Source organism: Puma concolor, chromosome D3, assembly GCF_028749965.1.
Source record: "Puma concolor isolate L17-30 chromosome D3, mPumCon1.1.hap2, whole genome shotgun sequence".
NCBI classification, from domain to species: domain Eukaryota; kingdom Metazoa; phylum Chordata; class Mammalia; order Carnivora; family Felidae; genus Puma; species Puma concolor.
This window is the reverse complement of record NC_141678.1, coordinates 41417769-41438447: the sequence shown is the minus strand read 5'-3', so window position 1 is coordinate 41438447 and position 20679 is coordinate 41417769. Positions and strand designations below refer to the sequence as shown.

Below are 20679 nucleotides of genomic sequence, written 5' to 3'. Positions count from 1 at the left end.
CCACTATACGTTGTTACTCTACCATGGCACCTTACTCTACCATGATACTTAAAAAAATCTGTATGCTTGTTGAGGGCAGGAGCTTTACCACTAGTTAGTTTATAGCTGTTAAATGAATCACTCTCTTCCTTTTAAAAAAATTTGGTACATAGGGTACACATATTAAAAATTCTGGGGGGCTCCTGGGTGGCTCAGTTGGTTGAGTGTCTGACTTCTGCTCAGGTCATGATCTCGTGGTTCATGAGTTCAAGCCCCACGTTGCGGTCTGTGCTGACAGCTCAGAGCCTGGAGCCTGCTTTGGATTCTGTGTCTCCTTCTCTCTCTGCCCCTCCCCCACTTATGTTTTGTCTCTCTCTGTGTCTCAAAAATAAATGTAAAAAATTTTTTTAGAAAAATTCTGAAGATGAGGGGTGCTTGGTTGGCTCATTTGGTGGAGCATGTGACTCTCGCTCTTGAGGTTGTGGGTTCGAGCCCCAAGTTGGGTGTAGAAATTACTTAAAATCTTAAAAAAAATTATTTTTCCAGAAGATTAAAAGAAGAAGCAAAAGTGGGTATAGGAAGGAATAAAATAGTAACCTGACGAGAGTTAATAAACTTTGATAATATCTTCCACCATTGCTTAGCCTTGAACTCAGCTTTGAGTTTCTTAGAGGTCAAACCAAGGAAAGATAATTGATAGAAAAACTACAGTGTCTATAAAATAAAAACATTCCATTTGCTAGTGAAGCAAAGCTTTGATTTGAGAAATAATTTTCCCTAGATTCCTTTGGAATCCTCATAATACGGACAACGTCCTTAAAGAGAGGAAAGGCTGCTGCTTATTTCCTTTAATGCAAGGTAGGGTATGTGTTATTTAGGGTAATGCAAGCTGCTTTAACCAGTAACCACTCGGATTTTTTTAAGTTTTTTTTTTTTTTTAAGTTATTTATTTTTGAGAGAGAGAAAGCATGGGTCAGGGAGCAGCAGGGAGAGGGAGAGAGAGAATCCCAAGCAGCCTCCACTCTGTCAGTATGGAGCCCGATGTGGGGCTTGATCTTTCGAACTGTGAGATCATGACTTGAGCCAAAGTTGGATACTTGACCACCTGAGCCACCCAGGCACTCCTCAAATTTTTTTCTTCTTTTTTTTTTTTTCTTAGAAATTTCTCATTCACGTGCAGTATGGGTGTTACTGGTCTGTGGGTGATTCAGGGACAAAACCTGCACATTAGGTATAATGTCAAAGGACAAATTAAAGGCTAGTTTGCAGAGTTTCAGAACAATGCGTCGAAGTATGTAGTTTCTGACTTAATCTATGGATGAAATTTAAAGTATTTGAAGACTTTATGGACTCAATTTAGTTAGCCGTTAAGAAATATTTAAAATTGGCTTTTGAGGAAGGTTGGACAACAGGTAGCTTGAAGGTGACCTAAAGAGATGGAAGGCAGGTAATTTTTATTACCCATTAAAGGCAGATCTGTCTGCTTTACCAATTAACCCAGAAAACGATGGGATCAAAGTATTCTTTTAAAAATGAAAAAACCTAGGGGCGCCTGGATGGTTCAGTCGGTTGAACGACCCACTTCGGCTCAGGTCATGACTTCAAGGTTTGTGAGTTTGAGCCCCGTGTCAGACTCTGTGCTGACAGCTCAGAGCCTGGAGCCTGCTTCTGATTCTGTGTCTCCCTCTCTCTCTGCCCCTCCCCCACTCGTTCTCTCTCTCTCTCTCTCTCTCTCTCTCTCTCTCTCTCTCTCTGTCTCTCTGTCTCTGTCTCAAATAAATAAATATTAAAAAAAAAAAAAAAACCTAATCAAGTCTCTTGCCCAAATAGAATGTTATTCTGCTTTCGTATAGGGAAAGGCAGAGTAAGTGTATCTGTATTCAAGGCCAGGTTAATACAAAACATGAAAGACTTTAGTTTATGTCTTGATAAGATAGGATTTAGACTAAAAATATGGAGAGAGAAGGATATGCCGTCTTGAATAAAAGCATAATGAATTATGTAAAAATGTAATTTATATTTGCTAAATATCAAAGATTTAAAAATATTGAGAAAAATTATGATTTCAAGAAATAATTCTCATATACAGAATTATAGGTAAGGAAGACAAAAGAAAGCTTAGTATCTTAGTTGAATAATAACAGATTAATGGAGAGAGTGTATGGAATTATTAGATATAATTCAGATGCATGTAAATCTTAAAAATTCAACTTGGCACATAGTTTTTCAGTAACTGTAAGAACAGACTTTATTCTGCAGGGTACGTAAGCACATGATCTAGCAATTGGGCACTGTAGAAATAAAGTAGTACTGAACTAAAAAGTAAAGACTCATTACACAAAACTAATAAAGGTCTGTAAAGCCAGTTTTTATTTGTTAAACAAGTACAGTTTTATTCCCCATCAGTTTATGTCCATAGCTTCATTTCTGTAGGGTGGAATTCCATAGGATATGATTACCTTTAATTTTAGTAAAGTATACCAGATTGCCTTTTTTTTTTTTTTTTTTACAGTTTATTTAAGTAACCTCTGTATCTAACATAGGACTTGAACTCATGACCCCAAGAGCATCAGTCACATGCTCTTCGGACAGGGCCAGCCAGGCACCCCCAGATTGCTTTTCAATATAGTTGTATTGATTATGTCTTTTTTTTTTAATAAATATTTATTTTTGAGAGAGCATGAGTGGGGGAGGGGCAGAAAGAGAAGGGGACAGAGGATCCAAAGTGGGCTCTGTGTTGACAGCAGTGAGCCCAGTGTGGGGCTTGAATCCACAAACCCTGAGATCATGACCTCAGCCATCGGGTGCCCAACCGATTGAGCCATTCAGGTGACCCTAATTATAATTTTATTTATAGTGTATAGGCCCAGTTTCCCTGTGTGGAGGCCTGTACTTTATATTATCAGGACTTAAAATTTTTGCCGACCTCATGGGAATAAGTTGTTTTAATTTCTCTACTAGTGAGGATGAGTGTATCTTCATACTTTCTAATTTTTTCCTTTATGGCTTGCACTTTTTATATATTTTGAGAAATCCTTTCCTCTGTCTTCTCAAAATTATTCCTCTGTGTTCTCCTCTAAAATTTGGGTTAACATACAGCATCTTTAATTCTCTTGAAATTTCTTTTTGTGTATGTTAAGATGGGGATCTTATTTTACCTATTTTTATGCAGTTATCTAGTTTCAGTATCATTCATTGAAATTATTCTTTCCGCACCAATTTATAATGTCACCTCCTATTTCCATGTATATATGTGTGGGTCTGTATCACGATCCACTGTTCTCTTCCACTGGTCTGTTATAGTATATTTTATGTTACACATTTCTCTTACGAAAAGCTTCAAACATAAAGAGATAATAGTATAATGAGCCCACATTAACTCATCATCCAGATTCAACAGTTACCAAGTATTTTACCACACAAGTATCATTTTTGTCTTTTGTGGCATATTCCAGTTCTTGGTTCACTTTACTGCTAGCTTTTCACATGGATTTCTGTGATCACACCATCAAAATTAACATCTTAAAATATTGTCTGATAGCTTTGTTCATATACAGGTATCTCTGATTATTTCAAAATGTCTTTTTATAATTGGTTTTTTAAAATCAAGATTCCATCAGGGTCCTCATGTTGAATTTGTTTTTTTATATTATGAATTTAGAGCATTTCAGCACAACTGTCTTTCCCCAATCTCTGTTTTTCTTGACCTTTGCCTGTTGAAGAAATCAAGCAGGTTTTTCTTGAATAGTGCACATTATGGATTTGTGCTCCTTCATGGTGTAATTTAACTTGTTCTTTCTCCATATGTCCTGTAAACAAGTTATTTTTAAAGGTTTATAAGCAAAATTTAGGTTCAACTTCTTTGAGGTATGGAGGCAAAGAATACCTCATAGGTAGGTGGTGCTGGTACTTTATGTTACATTGTGTCAAGAGGCATGTAATAAACGAATATTTCTCCCACTCTTAGCAGTACTAAGATCATATTAGCATTCAGGTGGGATTCAGGTGGTTTCACCTGGATCCCTCCATAACAAAATTTGATCTGATAGTTCATCCATTAACGGTGATATTTTGATTGCCATTCCTCCTGTATTTATTAGCTGGAATTCTCTAACAACTTTGCCTCATCAATTAGAGCTCTTTGGTTACCCCTAAATACAGTTGGTACCGAAAAGGCAGGATAAATGCTGTGTTTTTTCCCTTAATTTCTTTCTAAGTTTATTTATTTTGAGAGAGAGTGCATGAGAGCACACAAGCGGGGAAGGGCAGAGAGAAGAAACAGAATCCCAAGCAGGCTCCATGCCATCAACACAGAGCCCTACAAGGGTCTGGAACTCAGGAGCTATGAGATCATGACCTGAGATGAGATCTAGAGCACTCAACCAACTGTGCTACCCAGGCGCCCCTTTATTTTTTCCCTTTAGTTGTGTTTAGAATAAGGAGTTGGTGCTTTAACAAGTTTCAGTGGGAACCAATAAGGGTTTAGTATCGCTATTGAAGATTTGAGTATCATCAGTCCAGTTGTCCGTCCCACCCCGGTGGCAAAGTTGGTCTAAGATTAGTCCATCATTACTCAAAGCAGAAGTCAGTCTTTTCACTTAACTATACATTGTTGTATTGTTTAATTTTAGAAAGAGCATATGTCTTTTAATTGTAAAGATATGTAAAATTTTAATGGAAATGTTAACTCATTTTTCTTATTGTCATTTTTTGATCAGTTGTAAAATGTCTGTTTTTTGTATGTTTATTGGTCATTCATTTGTATTTTTTCCTTTTGATCATGATTTTTTGTTCTTTTCTCTTTGTTGATCTTCATCTTGTTTCAGGAAGGCTTTTGGTTTCCTAAGGATGCTCTTTGTCTCCTGTTGGAATTCCCTCTCAGAATTTATAATTTGCCTTAATTTTTTAAAGTTACTCTTTTGGAAGGGGTTATAATAGATTAAAGAGATTCTTTAATACAGAAAATCCTGCATAGCATGGCTATTCTTACCTCTGTGTTATAAATATTAACTTCTCCTTTTTTCTAGTACTTTTCGTGTGTTTAAGTATTTAATCTATATGAGCATAAGTGTTAATGCTTTGCTTCAAATGAGTTTACTTATGTGTTGACATGAAATAGCATGCCTTTTGCCTAGGAGGCCCTGCTCATATTAAAACTCTTTTGAAATATTTCGTCTAATCATCATGTTCCTAGGTGGCTTTATATGCCAGTAGAAGAAAAAACAACCTTGTTAAGCAAATAGGTAATTAATAGGTAGAGCTGTCCTTAATTATGCAAAGGAAAAATTTTTAAATATCAAGACTTACATTTCTTAGGTGAATACAGTAATTGTTACAGGGTTATGATATACTATCAATATTTTCATATTCTTATGAACTTGAATGATGTATTTATTTCCTTTGTGTAATAATTGATTTTATTCCTATTATTTTGGATAGACACTTGGCATTTCACCTGAAGAGAAATTTGTTATTACAACAACAAGTAGGAAAGAAATTACCTGTGATAATTTTGGTAAGCAGTGTTTAATTGATGCTTTTATATTTAGTATATTCTAGTATATTATAGGGCAGTAGCTATTTTATTACACAGATAAACATCTAAAATTATTGATAATTTTGGTTACTTTCGTGGAGTGGAGGGGGAAACTGATTATATGTGCACAATTTGTGTAGAGGTCATATTTTTCAAACAAGATTATAGAAAAATAGTTTCATTTACGGCTGCAGAAGATGAGATGTTGTGTGATACTTGGCCACATTTCTTTTACATGGGCCCTCAAGAAGTTGATTCTCACCAACTTAGATTCTTCCACTATCTTTTTTTTAAAATTTTTTTAATGTTTGTTTATTTTTGAGAGAGAGACAGAGTGTGAGTGGGAAAGGGGCAAAGAGAGGGAGACACAGAATCCAAAGCAGGCTCCAGGCTCTGTACTGTCAGCACAGAGCCAGATGCGGGGCTCGAACTCATGAACCGTGAGATCATGACCTGAGCTGAAGTCGTACGCTTAACTGACTGAGCCACCCAGGTGTCCCCCACTATCTTTTTTTTTTTTTTTTATCCAATTAGATTCCAGGACCTGCCAGTTTTCGTGCTTGATTCCTTTTGAATTTAGTTCTTTGTCTGATTTCCTGTGATAGTTTAACTTATTAAGAATTGAGTGTTTTAGATGAGTGGAAATATTTGGGCCAATTCCACTGTACTATCCTTAATAAAACACAACTGAATTTATAGATAGATCCATTGTGTGAGGGTTTGCCTGTACCATCTCTAAAGATATCTTATAGATATAATTTGCATATTCAGAATTATAAATTCATTGTGTTTCTGATACTAGTGTAGCACTTAAGTTATTACTTCTTAATTACAGATGACACTGTTAAAGATGGAGTCACTCTATACCTGCTACAGTCAGTCAATCAGTTACTACTTACAGCTACAAAAGAACGAATTGACTTCCTACCTCACTATGACACACTGGTTAAAAGTGGCATGTATGAATATTACGCAAGTGAAGGACAAAATCCTTTGCGTAAGTATTACATCCGTACTAATTTTGACACACTATTACTATACTTTATCCCTTGACCACATGTTGCATTCCTTCACTTTTTAAAAATTCTATTTCTACTTTATTAGAAGATATGACTGGTCATTGTGAACTTCCTTGCTTCAACCTCTTCATCACAATATGTTTCTTTTTCTATCTAAGTCTTCTTCAGAGTAAAGATACCTCTCTTTTAAAACTAATCTAGTTAGTATTACAATTTCTTCCACTTTAATGTATAAGAAATATTGTACCTACATATCTTTCCATCTCTTGTATACTCTGATTTATTCTTCCTGGCTTCCTGTAGACCTCTCCTAATTGAGAAAAATTTTTTTTTATGTTACAAATTTGTATACCTGAACTACACAAGTAAGTGGTTTTTGGTATGGTTTCCATTTCTTGTTTCTTTCTACCATTACTTCTCACCACTTTTTATCCTACCTTTGGATTGTTTGCTAATGACCTTTATATAAATCAGTTGATTTAGAGAGTCTTTTCTGTCTGGATCCTGCCAGTGTGTTCAGTACTACTTAGATATTCATTATAAACTTATTAAAAATATTTTTCTCATTGTATGCATTATAGTTTGTAGGAAATTAGAATACATAGATAAGTAAAAAGAACACAGAGAACATCATATCTCTACCACACAGATATAACTACCACTTAAACTTTGGTGTTTATCATTTCAGACCCTTTCATAACTTTTTTAGTGGTTTTATATGGTGCATACTTCTTTAATCTACTTTTTTGTTTAAAATAAAATGAATATGTTTAATATATATGTCAGCGTATATTTGTTTTTAGTGTTTATACATTATTTACATAAATTTCTTTGAGCAGTGTTCTACTGTTAGACATTTAGGTTGTTTTTAGTCTTTTTTATGTTACACATGACTGAATATTCTTTTGTCTAAATCTTTGTACACATCCTCACCTGAAGTACTGGTATTACTACTGTCAGCTGCAGTGGCAGGCTCTGTGCCAAATGCTTTATGAACATTATCTCATTTAATCCTTAATCCCATGTAGTAGCTAATGTTAGGTAATGACCCTACTTTGCAGAAGAAACTGAGGCTAAGAGATTTTAGGTAGTTTGACAAAGGCCACCCTACTAGTAAGTGTTGGAGCCAGGATTTGAACCCTAGCAGAGGAAGAACTACTGAACTTGAACTCCTAACCGTTATATTTATTACCTCTGATATTCATTATATACAAGAAAGCTACCGTCTTATTTCTCCCATCTTAAAAACATCATACTTACTTACACCAGCTACTGCCCAGTTTTTGTTCCAGTTTACAGCAAAACTCCTTAAAAGAGTTGACTGTATTTACTGTCACTAGTGTCGCTCCTCTTCCCATTCTCTCCTTTTCACTCTCTTGTATTTTTTTTTTAAGGAGAGTGCGAGCCAGGGGAGAGTGGTAGAGAGTATCTTAAACAGGCTCCATGCTCAGTGAGGAGCCCAACAGGGAGTTTGATCCCACAACCCTGGGGCCATGGCCTGAGCTGAAGTCAGGAGTTATATGCTCAACTGACTGAGCCACCCAGTTGCCCCTGTACTTACACTTTGAAAGTCTCCAGTGACTAAATCCAGTGATCAGTTTTCAGTTCCCATTTTACTCAAGGCATTGACAGTTTATCACTTCTTCCTCCTTGATAAAATAATCTTCACTTAACTTTTGAGAAACCATACTCTATTTTGTTTCTACCTCACTGTCTTCTCTGTAGTCTTCTCTCTCCATCTTCTTTTTTTTTTAATTTTTTTTTTTATTTTTTAAAAAAAAATTTTTTTTTTCAACGTTTATTTATTTTTGGGACAGAGAGAGACAGAGCATGAACGGGGGAGGGGCAGAGAGAGAGGGAGACACAGAATCGGAAACAGGCTCCAGGCTCTGAGCCATCAGCCCAGAGCCTGACGCGGGGCTCGAACTCACGGACCGCGAGATCGTGACCTGGCTGAAGTCGGACGCTTAACCGACTGCGCCACCCAGGCGCCCCTCTCCATCTTCTTTTTTTCTTCTTTTTCTTTTTTTCTTTAATTGAGATATAATTGACCTCCCTCCTCAACCTTCTTAATCTTGAAGTGCCTCAGGGCTTAGTTCCTTGGTTCCTTATCTTATTTAGTCATCCTATCCAATGTCATTGTTCTAAATACCATCTTTATGGCAGTGACTCCTAAATGGAGGTGATAGAAATGGTAGTTTTTAGTTAAATATTGATAATAATGTCAGACTTCTCTCCTGAATCCCAGTTTTGTCTGTGCAGCTGCCCATATGTTATCTCCACTAGAAAACCTAAGATGGGAGCCCTGATCTGATCAATGAATCCTAACTACACATAATTTTCCCATCCAAATTGATTATCGCTGTTTTTTTAGTTGCTTAGGCCAAAAATCAAATTGATCTTTCATTCAGTCTGTCAGAAAGTTCTGTTGGCGCTATCCTCCGTGTGTATCTAGAAATGACAGTTTCTGTTTCTTTAAATCTGATCTCGAGGAATCATCACCTAGATTATATAGTGAACTCTTAATTCATTTCTATCTTTTCATGCCTGTCCATGTAAGGTTTGAGAAGTCAGATTGTGTTACTCTTCTGCTGAAAACACTGATGGTTCCCCATTTCACTGAGAATAAAAGCCGAAGTCTTTTTAATCATCTATATGGCCTTTGTAGCTCTGCTTTGTGAGTTCTCTGCCTTTGTCTCAACTCTTCTTTTTGCTTGTTCATTTTACCCCAGTTCCAGCTCTATACTTAGCTTAGGGCCTTCTGCCTGTAATACTCCTTGTCCAGATAGGCCCTGTCTCATTGCCTCACCTCTTTGAAGTTTTGTTTATTACCTTCTTAACAAAAATTAACCTGCTTAAGATTGCAACTGTATTTCCTTTGTGCCTTTACTGTTAGTCTCTTTGCTCTTTCTTTTCTCCATCACGTATACAACTTTCTAACATGATTATGATTATATTACATTTTCCATCTCTCATCATTTTCCATCTTTTTAAAAAAAAATTTTAATGTTTGTTTATTTTTGAGACAGAGAGGGTGAGCAGGGGAGGGGCAGAGAGACAGGAAGACAGAATCCAAAACAGGCTTCAGGCTCTGAGGTGTCAGCACAGAGCCTAATGTGGGGCTTGAATTCACCAGGAGTGAGATCATGACCTGAGCTGAAGTCAGATGCTTAACCAACTGAGCCACTCAGGCGCCCTGATTCTTCCATCTTTTAATTAGAATGTTAACTCCACAAGATTAGGACTCTTGTCTGTTTTGTTCTATCCCTAGAATAATGGCTGAAAATAGTGTTTAAATACTTGCATATTGAATGAACTTGTAATTCTTTCTCTGGAGATAGATTTCTAAATATGTAATTATAGAGTGAATAGGTAGTTCATTTTCAAGATTTGATATAAATTTAATTGCCTTCCAGATTAGTTGTGCTAGTCATTCCTGCTGTCATATGAAAAAGAAAGTCTCCCTGTTTAAGTTCTTGCTTTGATTACTGTGACTTTACATTCCTAGGTCTTTCCCTCCTTTTGTTTCATTGGCCTTTGGTGGTGCTTCTTACTATCCTTGACCGTATAGTGGATATTTCTTCAAGTCATGCTGCTCTTTGTTTATACTTTTCTCTTAAGTGATCCAAGCCTTAACTGTTCTGTCAGTGAAGCAAAAATCCTTACCTCTGGCTGTTTTTATTCTCTCAAATATCTGTTCTAGCTCCCTATGGGCCACCTCTACTCATTGAGTTTGATGTAGTAGTGGTGGGGCATCGCAGCTAAAACGGAATGATTGTTTTCCTTCCCCTCTAAATTTTTCCTTACTGGTAAATATGACCATTTATCAAGTCTTCTAGAGCAAAGACTCAAAACCTTCTTGAATTTTTTTCCTTTGTTCATTCATATTTCTGCAGATACCAAATTCTTCCCTCCAAATTTCTCTTAATTCTTTCTTTTCCTCCCATTTCTTACAATGTTCCTCCTCCATTTTCTAGACCTTACCATTGGCCAGATCCTTATATGTAATCTGATTTGTGGTAACATCTTTGTAGTTTATAAACATAGCCATTCTGTAAGTGTTTAGACTTTGGAATGCTTGCTGGGGTGCTACTCTGTGGATTAATTTATAGTGTTGGGTTATGCTTCAGGGAAAGTAAGAGACATAAATTTGGTATGTTGCCCTTTTTAATTAAGGAAATAAAAGTGGAAAATAGTTTTAGTAGTGACCTTGAAAAAAGAATATTAGGTGATAATAGTGAGCCATTAAGAAGTTGAATATCAGCTTGGTTGTTGTAGGAAATAATTAGCAGTTCTCTGTTAAACAGACACGTTCTGCCATTTGACAAGTTGCTGTTAGTTACAAGATTTCCATATCTAAATTAGTTCTTAATAGACACTTTTATAGTTGCTTTAGATTTGCCCCTTCATCTCTAAATGTGTTTACTTTTGTGCATGATGTATTACATACCACGAACTAGTATTTGATTTTATGGTTATGGTCTTCTGTTTGTCTTCTATGTCTGTATGTCTGTCTTTAGATTATAAACTCCTTGAAGCCAGGAATCATGGCTGGCTGACTCATGCCGTTTAGTGCCTTACAAGTACTGGGTGATGACTGCTTTTTTATGCGGTGGTGATTGGTGATGATGCCTTTATTATGTATTATATCATTAGGATCAGGATAATACTTTAATTCTAGCTCTTTGGAAAATAAAAGTGATGGCTTAAGGTACTTCAGAGTTTCTTTTACTTTGTACTTTTAAATGAAGTATTTGGGAGGGAAAAGTTAAGCAGTGATGTCTTCTCATTCTCTTCCAGCATTTGCTCTTGCCGAATTAATTGACAATTCATTGTCTGCTACTTCTCGAAACACTGGTATTAGAAGAATACAGATCAAATTGGTAAGAAAATAATACTATAAAGAAATTTTACTTTTCCTTTTATAGAAGTACCGTAAGTTCATTGTAGAAAAATTAGAAAATAAGGTCAAAAACTAAAAGTAGAAATAATTATTTGATGTCTCTTCATTGTTAAAATTTTTTATGTGCCCTTTTTCTATGCATATATGTATATATATATATGTGTGATCATAGCTTACATTTTGTTTTTTGTGATTTTCTACTTTGCCTTGACAGTACGTTGTAGACATTTGTCATATGAATATTCTGCAGTATAATGTTGTTATAGTTTCATTTATTGGTTATATGATAAATTATATAATCTACTGTTGTTGAACATTTAGATTTTTTTCTGTATTTTTGCCATTGTGAGGAATGCTGGCATGATTGATAGGTCTTTGTACATGTATCTAGTTCCTTAAGCTAAATTCTGAGGTATGGAATTTCTGGATTAAAGGACATGAAGAATTCTAAGGCCTTTGATTTATATAGCTGAAGTACCTTTTAGAAAGTTGTAATACATTTACACTTCCACCAGCAATGTGTGAGTGAGCCCATTGAATTACTTCTTTAATGTTTAACTTTTTATATTTTTAATATTGATTTGACTTTTCCTGTCTTTGTGAACTTATTTCATAGCTTTTTGATGAAACACAAGGAAAACCTGCCGTTGCAGTAATAGATAATGGAAGAGGAATGACCTCTAAACAGCTTAACAACTGGGCCGTGTATAGGTTGTCAAAATTTACAAGGCAAGGTGACTTTGAAAGGTTAGAAAACCTTACTCACTTTTTGATGGGGAGCTGGGAATTTTAATAAGGATGGGAACTCTAATATGTCTTTAGTTAAATGTGGTACATTGGAGGTTTTGACATTATCAGCATATATATTGTCAGCATATATACTTAGATTTTTATATTATTGAGTTTTTATTATCAGTACTTAGAAATAGTCAAAATTACATAATATTTTGCCCTTCCACTGAAGAAATATTTTTGCATTTCCTAAGATACGTAGAAGCTATTATGATATATTAAGTACTTTGGACCTTTCACCCTTTCCTTACTAAAGTTTGATGAGAGCTTTGTGGTCTCTAGAGCAGTAGGATGGTTTTAAACTAGGCTTTAGAAATCACCCGATGTGACTTACAGTGTCTAATGAACCACATTTAGTTCTGTTGAGTTCACCATTGCTCTACTTGACAGGTCTCTGCTTAATAAAACATTCACAGCTGTTAGTGAATACTGTCTAGTCAAGAGTTTTGTATCAGAATATGCTTATAGAAAATATCCTGAATGAGAATGTTATAGGGGAAACAAAATATACTAGAAGTTGTCAGGGTTATAAAGATTTAGGTCTTTGGGATATTAGCTGAATTCTAGTAAGAACTGTGACCCACAAGTCTTTTGGTATTTTCAGCTATGTTGTGTACTTCAGGTAGCACACTTGGGAAGAATCTGTTATTGTTGTTAATATTATTTTTAAGTAATGTTTGTTTGTGTCCTATTTTTTTCTTTTTGTCATGTCAAGGAGAATCAGTCAAATTTAGGGATTAATCTTAACATTGTTAAAAATTAATATAGTTCGCATATTTGCCTTCTTGTTTCTGAAATTTCAGCACCCACAGAATTTTTATCAAATTTGTACACACTTACAGTGTCATGGTTAGAGGCCATATAGTGAAGAAAGTCTCAGAAATCATTTGGCTTGGTTTGAATCTAGCCTTAATAGTTGCATGACATTGGTCAAGGTATTTTACTTCTTTGGGTTTCAGTTTACATATGTGTAAAATGTGGATAATACCTCATGAGGTTTTGTGAAAACCAAGTGAGTTAGTACACTGTAAAATCCTTAGAATAGAGCTTGGTTTATGGTAAGCAATGAGTAAATACAAGCTCTATAAGCTATCATTTTAGTTACTACTTTCTCACTGTTACCCTCAGACTTTTCTACAACCATTCTTTTTCATTATATTCATGAGTACATGTCATTTCAAGGATTTATAAAGTATCCACAGAGAAGGCAAAGACCATGGTCTTATATAATGTAAGGATAGAATTTAGCATGCAATAGAAATATTAGGTATAAGGGAAAGGAGGACAAATAGTAGATTGGGCAAAAAAGGTAGAAAAATGTCATTTAAATCAAATGGAAGAGTAGAAACTATAGTGTTAGATTAAATTTTACCTGGATTCATGGAACATGGATGGACTCTCATTTTTCTCTAGGTCTTAGCACAATGTAAACTTTTAAACTTAAGTCAAACGTTAGGGAAATTTAAAATTTTTAACAGTCATTTATTTATTTTGAGAGAGTGCGAGTAGTGGAGAGGGAGAGAGAATCCCAGGCAGCCTTCATGCTCAGCGTGGAGCCTGACATGGGGCTCGATCTCACAAGTCATGAGATCATGACCTGAGCTGAAATCAGGAGCCGGACACGCTCAACCAACTGAACCACCCAGGCACCCCAAGACATTTTATTTTTTGGTAGAAAGCTAACTGTTGCTGGTTTTGGTCCTAGCATTTTAGGTATCACTAAACAATCAGTTGTTGTAGCTACTATATACTCATAGTCTTTGAGTTTAATATCGGTCCCTTGACCCACCCACTCTGATTTTTGTTAACATCAGATGTTAACAAAGCTTATTCCCCTAGCTTCTGCTCTTGTAGAAGAAAATTATCAGTTGCTTTACTATTTCCAGTTTAGTTTTTACTGGCTACAAGAGTGGATGTCATAGGACACAGGCTATGGAAGACAAGGAAGGACAGCCTAAAATATAAAACAACTGACTCTCTTGGCCTGTAGGTTATGTTGTAGAGAGAAAAACAGAAGTAAAACACACAAAAAATTTATAAGCATTCCAGTCATGGATTATTGCTGTTAAGAAAATATTGGTGGGGAGAGAGGCACCTGGGTGGCTCAGTCCATTAAGCATCCAACTCTTGACTTCAGCTCAGGTCACGATCTCACGGTTCGTGGGATAGAATGCCTCATTGGGCTCCAGGCTGAGCATAGAACCTGCTTGGGATTCTCTCTCTCATTCTCTCTCTGTTTCTCCCTCGTTCAGTCTTGCTCTCTGTCAAAATATATGAATAAACATTAAAAAAAAAAATCAGGGGCGCCTGGGTGTCTCAGTCGGTTAAGCGGCCGACTTCGGCTCAGGTCATGATTTCATGGTCCGTGAGTTCGAGCCCCGCGTCGGGCTCTGTGCTGTCAGCTCAGAGCCTGGAGCCTATTTCAGATTCTGTGTCTCCCTCTCTCTGACCCTCCCCCATTCATGCTCTGTCTCTCTCTGTCTCAAAAATAAACGTTAAAAAAAAAAAATCAGGTGATGTGTTAGAGCTTGATGGGCATCTCTTACGTTAAAATCATTAGATAAGAGGGCCTCTTTGAGATTACATTGGTTGAGGCTTGAATGATTAAAAGAAAATAGCCAAGTGAAGATCTGGGGGAAGAATATTCCAAGTAGAAAGAATACCAGCAAAGACAAAGACCTTGAAAGTATTATCAGCTTGTTTTGATTGGGACAGAGCAAGGAGACAAGTGTGGTTAGACCACAGTATATGGAGGGGAGAATAGAGGGAGATGAGGTGAGAGTTGTTACTTGCCAAAATTCTTTATAACTCCTGCTCAACCTTGGTACTCCTCTTCTACCCACCCTTTTTATTTTGAAAAAGTTAAAGCTAACAGGTTGAAAGAGCAGTATTAGCATGCACGTATCTTTCACCTAGATTTATTTGCTAAATAACACTTTGTCACATTTGTTATCTTCTGTCTATATGCATACTCACATTCCCTTCCTAAATCGTTTTAAAAATTAGATTCTTTATGAAATTTCACTACTAAATACTGCAGCAAGTATCTCTTTCACAGGGATACTCTAATAATGATAATACCATTATGACACCCAAGAAATTTATCATTGATTCAAAATATATAATGTTCATATTCAAGTTTTTCCCCTTTGTTATGTCTCTATGTTCTCCTTTACAATAATTTGTCACATATATGTCTTTAACAATACTAGTTTTTTGTGGAGTTCAGACTAGTTGTAGAAAGGTTCAAAACCTGGATCTGAGTGTTTCTTCAGCACTGTTCTTTTCCTCAGCAGTTTATGAACATTGTCATACAGAAAAGTTGAAATTCTACAGTGATAACCCAGATATTCATACCTACATTCTTTTTTTTTAAATATAATTTATTGTCGAATTGGCTTCCATACAACACCCAGTGCTTATCCCAACAAATGTCCTCCTCAGTGCCCGTCTCATACCTATTTTCTACCATTGATTGTTGCTTTCCCACTAGTCTATCCTACTGATCTTCAGTTCAGGTTTTAAAATTTAATTCAAAATAAATTACAGATATCTGTAAACTTTTTCCTAATGCTTAAAGCATTGATACCATTACTAGATTCTGTTTCTTTTGAGGTAAAATTTATATGCAGTGAAATGCTCACATCTGTCTTAAGCTTTTCATTGGATTTCTTTTTTTTTATGGTTCTATAATTTACATACCATAAAATTCACCATATTAAAGTGTACAATTTAGTAGTTTTGAGTATAGTCACAAAGTTGTGCATCATCACCACTAATTCCAGAACGTTTTCATCACTCCAAAAGAAAAGAAACCTTTACTCATGGTAGTCACTTGTGTGTCCCCTCACCATCTCCCTCACTCTTAGCAATCGTTAATGTGCTTTCAGTAGTTGTTAGTCTAATTTTTAGTTGTTTTTGTAGGGATTACAATTAACATTTTACAATCCAGTTTGGATTAATAGCAATTTACTGTCTGGAATATACAAAGAATTTGCTTCTGTATGGCTTTATTCTCCTTCTCCTTTCTGTTGTTATTTTTATATAAGTGACATCTTTATACATCATAATTGCATCAACATAGTTTTATAGTTACTGCTTTATGCAGTTATCTTTTAAATCAGAAGGGGGAAAAATCAGAAAGGATGTAAAAAGCATCATCTTTAGTAACTATTTTGGGCAGATCTACTAGCAACAAATTCCCTCAGTTTTTGTTTATCTGGGACTGTCTTAACCTTCCTTTATTTTTGAAAGTTGAGTTTTTTTTCTTTTAATGCTTTGAACATGTTCACCTACTGCCTTTGGTTCCATAGTTTCTGATGAAGAATCAGCTGTTAATCTTATTGCATATCCCTTGTGTGTGACTAATCTCTTCTGTTTGCTTTCAAGATTTTTTTTTTTTTTTTTCTGGCTTTTAATAGTTTGATACTGATGTGTCTAGGTTTGGGTCTTTTGAGTTCCTTCTACTTGGTGTTTGAACTTCTTAGATTTGTAGATTAATGTTTTTCATCACATTTGTGGAAGTATTTGGCCATTATTTCTTCAAATCTTTCTCCTCTCTGGCTCTTATTATCCATATATTGATATGCTTGATGGTGTCCTATAGGTTTCTGAGATTGTGTTCATTTTTCTTCAATCTCAGTTGACCTGCCTTTAAGTTCACTGATTCATTGTTCTGCCAACTCAGATCTGCTAGTGAGCCACTTAACTGAATTTTTTTAAATTGCAGAACTTTTATTTGGTTCTTTTTAAAAAAATAATTTCTGCCTCTGTTGTTGTTTATTTGGTGAAACACTGTGCTCATACTTCACTATTTACTTCATGATTTCTGTTCATGTAATGCACTTTAAAATAGCTGATTTAAGGGCTCCTGGGTGGCTCAGTTGGTTAAGCATCCTACTCTTGGTTTTGGCTCAGGTCATGGTCTCATGGTTCATGAGATCAAGCCCCACATCCGGTTCTTTGCTGACAACGTGGAGCCTGCTTGGGATTCTCTTTCTCCCTTTCTGCCCTGCCCCTCAAAATAAATAAGTATTTAAAAAATAAAATAACTGATTTAAATCTTTGTCTAGTAAGTCTAGTGTCTGGGCTTTCTCTGAGACAGTTTCTTCTTACTGCTATTTTTCGTGTGTGGACTATACTTTAATTTGGCATGGCTTATAATTTTTTTCTTTTTTTAAAACTATTTTGAATGTTTATCATTTTTGAGCGAGAGAGAGAGAGAGAGAGAGTGTGTGTGTGTGTGTGTGTGTGTGTGTGTGTGTCTGTAGAGGATGAACAGAGAGAGGGGGAGGCACAGAATCCAAAGCAGGTTCCAGGCTCTGAGCTGTCAACACAGAGCCCAATGCGGGGCTCGAACTCAGGAACTGTGAGATCACGATCTGAACCAAAGTTGGCCACCCAACCTACTGAGCCACCCAGGCGCCCCAGTTTACAATTTTTTGTTGAGAATAAGACATTTTAAATAATACAGTGTTGCAACTCTGGAAATTAGATTGATCCTTCTCCCCAGGGCTTGTTTGTTGCTTCTGGTTTTTTTGTTATTTTTATAGTTTCCCCTCTAAACTAATTCTGTAAAGTCTGTATTCTTTATCTTGTGTTGCTAGCTAGTGAGTGGACATTTCCCTAAATGTGTGGAACCATTAAGTCTTCCAAGCTTTTACCAGTGCATTCTGTTTGCATATTGGAGTATGTCTTTAATGTTCTGGTAGGAAGTTTAAAACTCTGCCTTTGTCTTCTTGCTTGCACAGAACCTCAAAGTCAGCCAGAAATGAAAGCTTAGGGCTTTCTTGAGCATGTGGCTAGCCCTGCATATGAGTATGCCCTTCTTCTCTATTCTCATGAATATGTTGCAGCTTTTAAAACCCACTATGGACCTCTCATTCTCCAGCTTTTCTTTGTCAGTTTTTGGCCAGGTTCTTATTTCCTCCCAGTTGTTTTCATTGCGTTCCTCAGCTGTGATCATAAATAATTACCATTGATAAGTTTTTGACAAATGACTGAGGGAAAAGTGGTTCACAGTGAGCAGGTTCTGAGTTGGGTCAAATAAAGGCAAACCCTACGAGTGGAGGTTCCTTGGGAACTGTCAGACAAATCTAATAATGGCAGTTCTATGGGAAAGGGGCTTTAGGGGAACTCCAAACCTGCTCCAGTAACTCCTGGGTAGCTGGTTTTCACTGTGATTGTAAGGCTATCAGTTTTCAAGGCTTCTGTGGAGCTGGTGAGGCGGGAAGTGGGATACGGCATGTTAAAACATCACAGAGCTCACTGTTCTGAGATTCAACTGTGTGTGTTGAATAAACACTCCTTGGATTGTTCAAGCCTTTGGTTAATACTTATTCTGAAAATGTTGATTTTTGACAATGTTTGCAGATGTTCTCGTTGCTTTTATCAATGAGTGAGTTTTCATAGGTCCTTACTCTACCATTATGGAAGTGCTCACTCTGTTAACCAACTTTTGACAAATGCATTCACCTGTGTAATTCAAACCTCTAATAACATGTAGAACATTACATGAATGGCTCATCACTCAGGCATTATTATAATCATTGCCTTAGAAGTTAAATTCGGGGTGCCTAGGTGACTCCGTTGGTCGAGTGTCGACTTCAGCTCAGGTCATGATCTCGCAGTTTGTGAGTTTGAGCCCTGCATCATGCCCTGTGCCGACAGCTCAGAGCCTGGAGCCTGCTTCAGATTCTGTGTCTTCTTCTCTCCCTGCCCTTCCCCTGCTCATGCTCTTTCTCTCAAAAATAAACAAACTTTAAAAAAAAAAAAAAAGTTAGAGGGGTGCTTGCATGGCTCAGTTGGTTAAGCACCTGACTTTGGCTCAGGTCATGATCTCACAGTTCTTGAGTTCAAGCCTCTCACAGGACTATCAGTGCAGAGCCCACTTTGGATTCTCTGTCTTTGTCTCTCTCTGCCCTGCTCCTGCTGGTGCTCCATCTCTCTCTGCCCCTCCCCTGCTAGTGCATATGCTCTCTCTCATAAAAAACATTAAAAAAAATTTTTTTTAAAGAAGTTCAATTAGATACCTAGAACATAATTGCTGTGTGGTCATAATCCAGATGTGTGTTGAATCAGTGCTACCTCCTGCTCAGCCACTGAAAGGTCCTCAACTTAGGTAGCCTTTTTTTTTTTTTTTATAAAAATAGTATGCCACATAGCTTATTTCCCATGCCATTTTTTTTTAGGTTGTAGAAATGGACCCTCAACAGGATTTTCCCTAATTTTGCTAAAGAAAAAGTTCGTCTTCAGTACTTTTCTGCAAATTTAGATGAACTTTTACTTTCTGATATTTGTGTTACTTGAATTCAGAGAATGATTATGTAACATTTAGGCATCCTACTTTAATTGGGTTAGTTTCATTGTGTTGCATAGATTTATTCCAGAAACTCTAATAAGGATCTGTGGCCATTTGTCAGTTTTATTGGAGGTAAAGCTTTCTTTATTGTGGGGTTATTCCCTTTGATAGATTCAAGATAGATATAAATATACATATGTAGTCACTCTACCCTATTTCCTGGCAACCACTTATATTTTAGTTTCTTTTACTAATTTTATTCTCTTTCTTGTTCCTTTTTCTTACTTTCAACACCTTCTGTGATTTCTTTTCTTGCATATTTTTTCTTTCTTTTAATAAATACAGTACTAATATATCAAAAAGATACAGTGTCCTTTTACATTGTATCAAGAATATGAATGTTTTTTGAAATTTTTTTGGACTGTGATATGTTATTCCTGAGGGATCTTTCTAAATTCTCTAGAGGAGTGCTTCTGTGATGCAAAAATTTTTATAGGGTCTTAGATTATCTTTCTCTTGTACTTACCTTCATGAAGGGATGTTTATATAACCCTTGAGTGTAGATAAAGGAAATTTTCTGGACTTATTTACACAAGTCTGAAACCTAGACATTTGTGTTCTTAACCTTATTTGCTATGATAGGGTTTTTGCCTAGGTTAGATTTGCATAGATGCTTTGGGTTGAAAAGTAGACTTAATTCCTGGTGATTATGTCCATTCACTGTCAGTGACTAGAATTCTTAGTTTTGAATCAGTCTAAGTATGTGTGTGTTTAATCTCGGAGTCCATCTCTCTCTAAACTTTTGTGTATTTCCCTTATATGTTTTTAAGATAATATTGGGGGGTATTTTCAGGTTGTTTCCTAGAAGCATTGCCATAATAATTAAAGTCTTAGAAACCATTTACTTGTTTGTAGGGGTGGGGGGGTCAGCTCGATCTCACAACCTTGGAATCATGAGCTGAGCCAGTATCAAGAGTCAGTTGCTTAACTGGCTGGGCCACCCAGGTGCCCCTACCTTTTTTTTTTTTTTTTTTTTTTAATACATTAGGTTCATAGAATTTAATTACAGTTTTTGGTTTATAACAATTTATCAATTCAGGCATTGTATTTTTAAGGTTTATTGAAAAATTTAATAAGCCGAATAACCAGA

General features: G+C 36.1%; 1 protein-coding gene across 2 annotated transcripts in view; it reads left to right on the top strand.

Moving 5' to 3' along the window:
• SMCHD1 (structural maintenance of chromosomes flexible hinge domain containing 1) overlaps nucleotides 1-20679 on the top strand; it is a 155862-nt gene that overhangs the window by 3553 nt on the left and 131630 nt on the right. Inside the window, exons 2-5 of one of the 2 annotated variants that reach the window (XM_025931088.2) lie at nucleotides 5419-5494; nucleotides 6351-6512; nucleotides 11335-11417; nucleotides 12054-12184. In XM_025931088.2, the coding sequence (XP_025786873.1) occupies nucleotides 5419-5494; nucleotides 6351-6512; nucleotides 11335-11417; nucleotides 12054-12184 (452 nt within the window). Of the gene's footprint in view, nucleotides 1-5418; nucleotides 5495-6350; nucleotides 6513-11130; nucleotides 11246-11334; nucleotides 11418-12053; nucleotides 12185-20679 lie in introns of those variants that run through there. The other variant, XM_086682567.1, reaches the window with a different exon arrangement.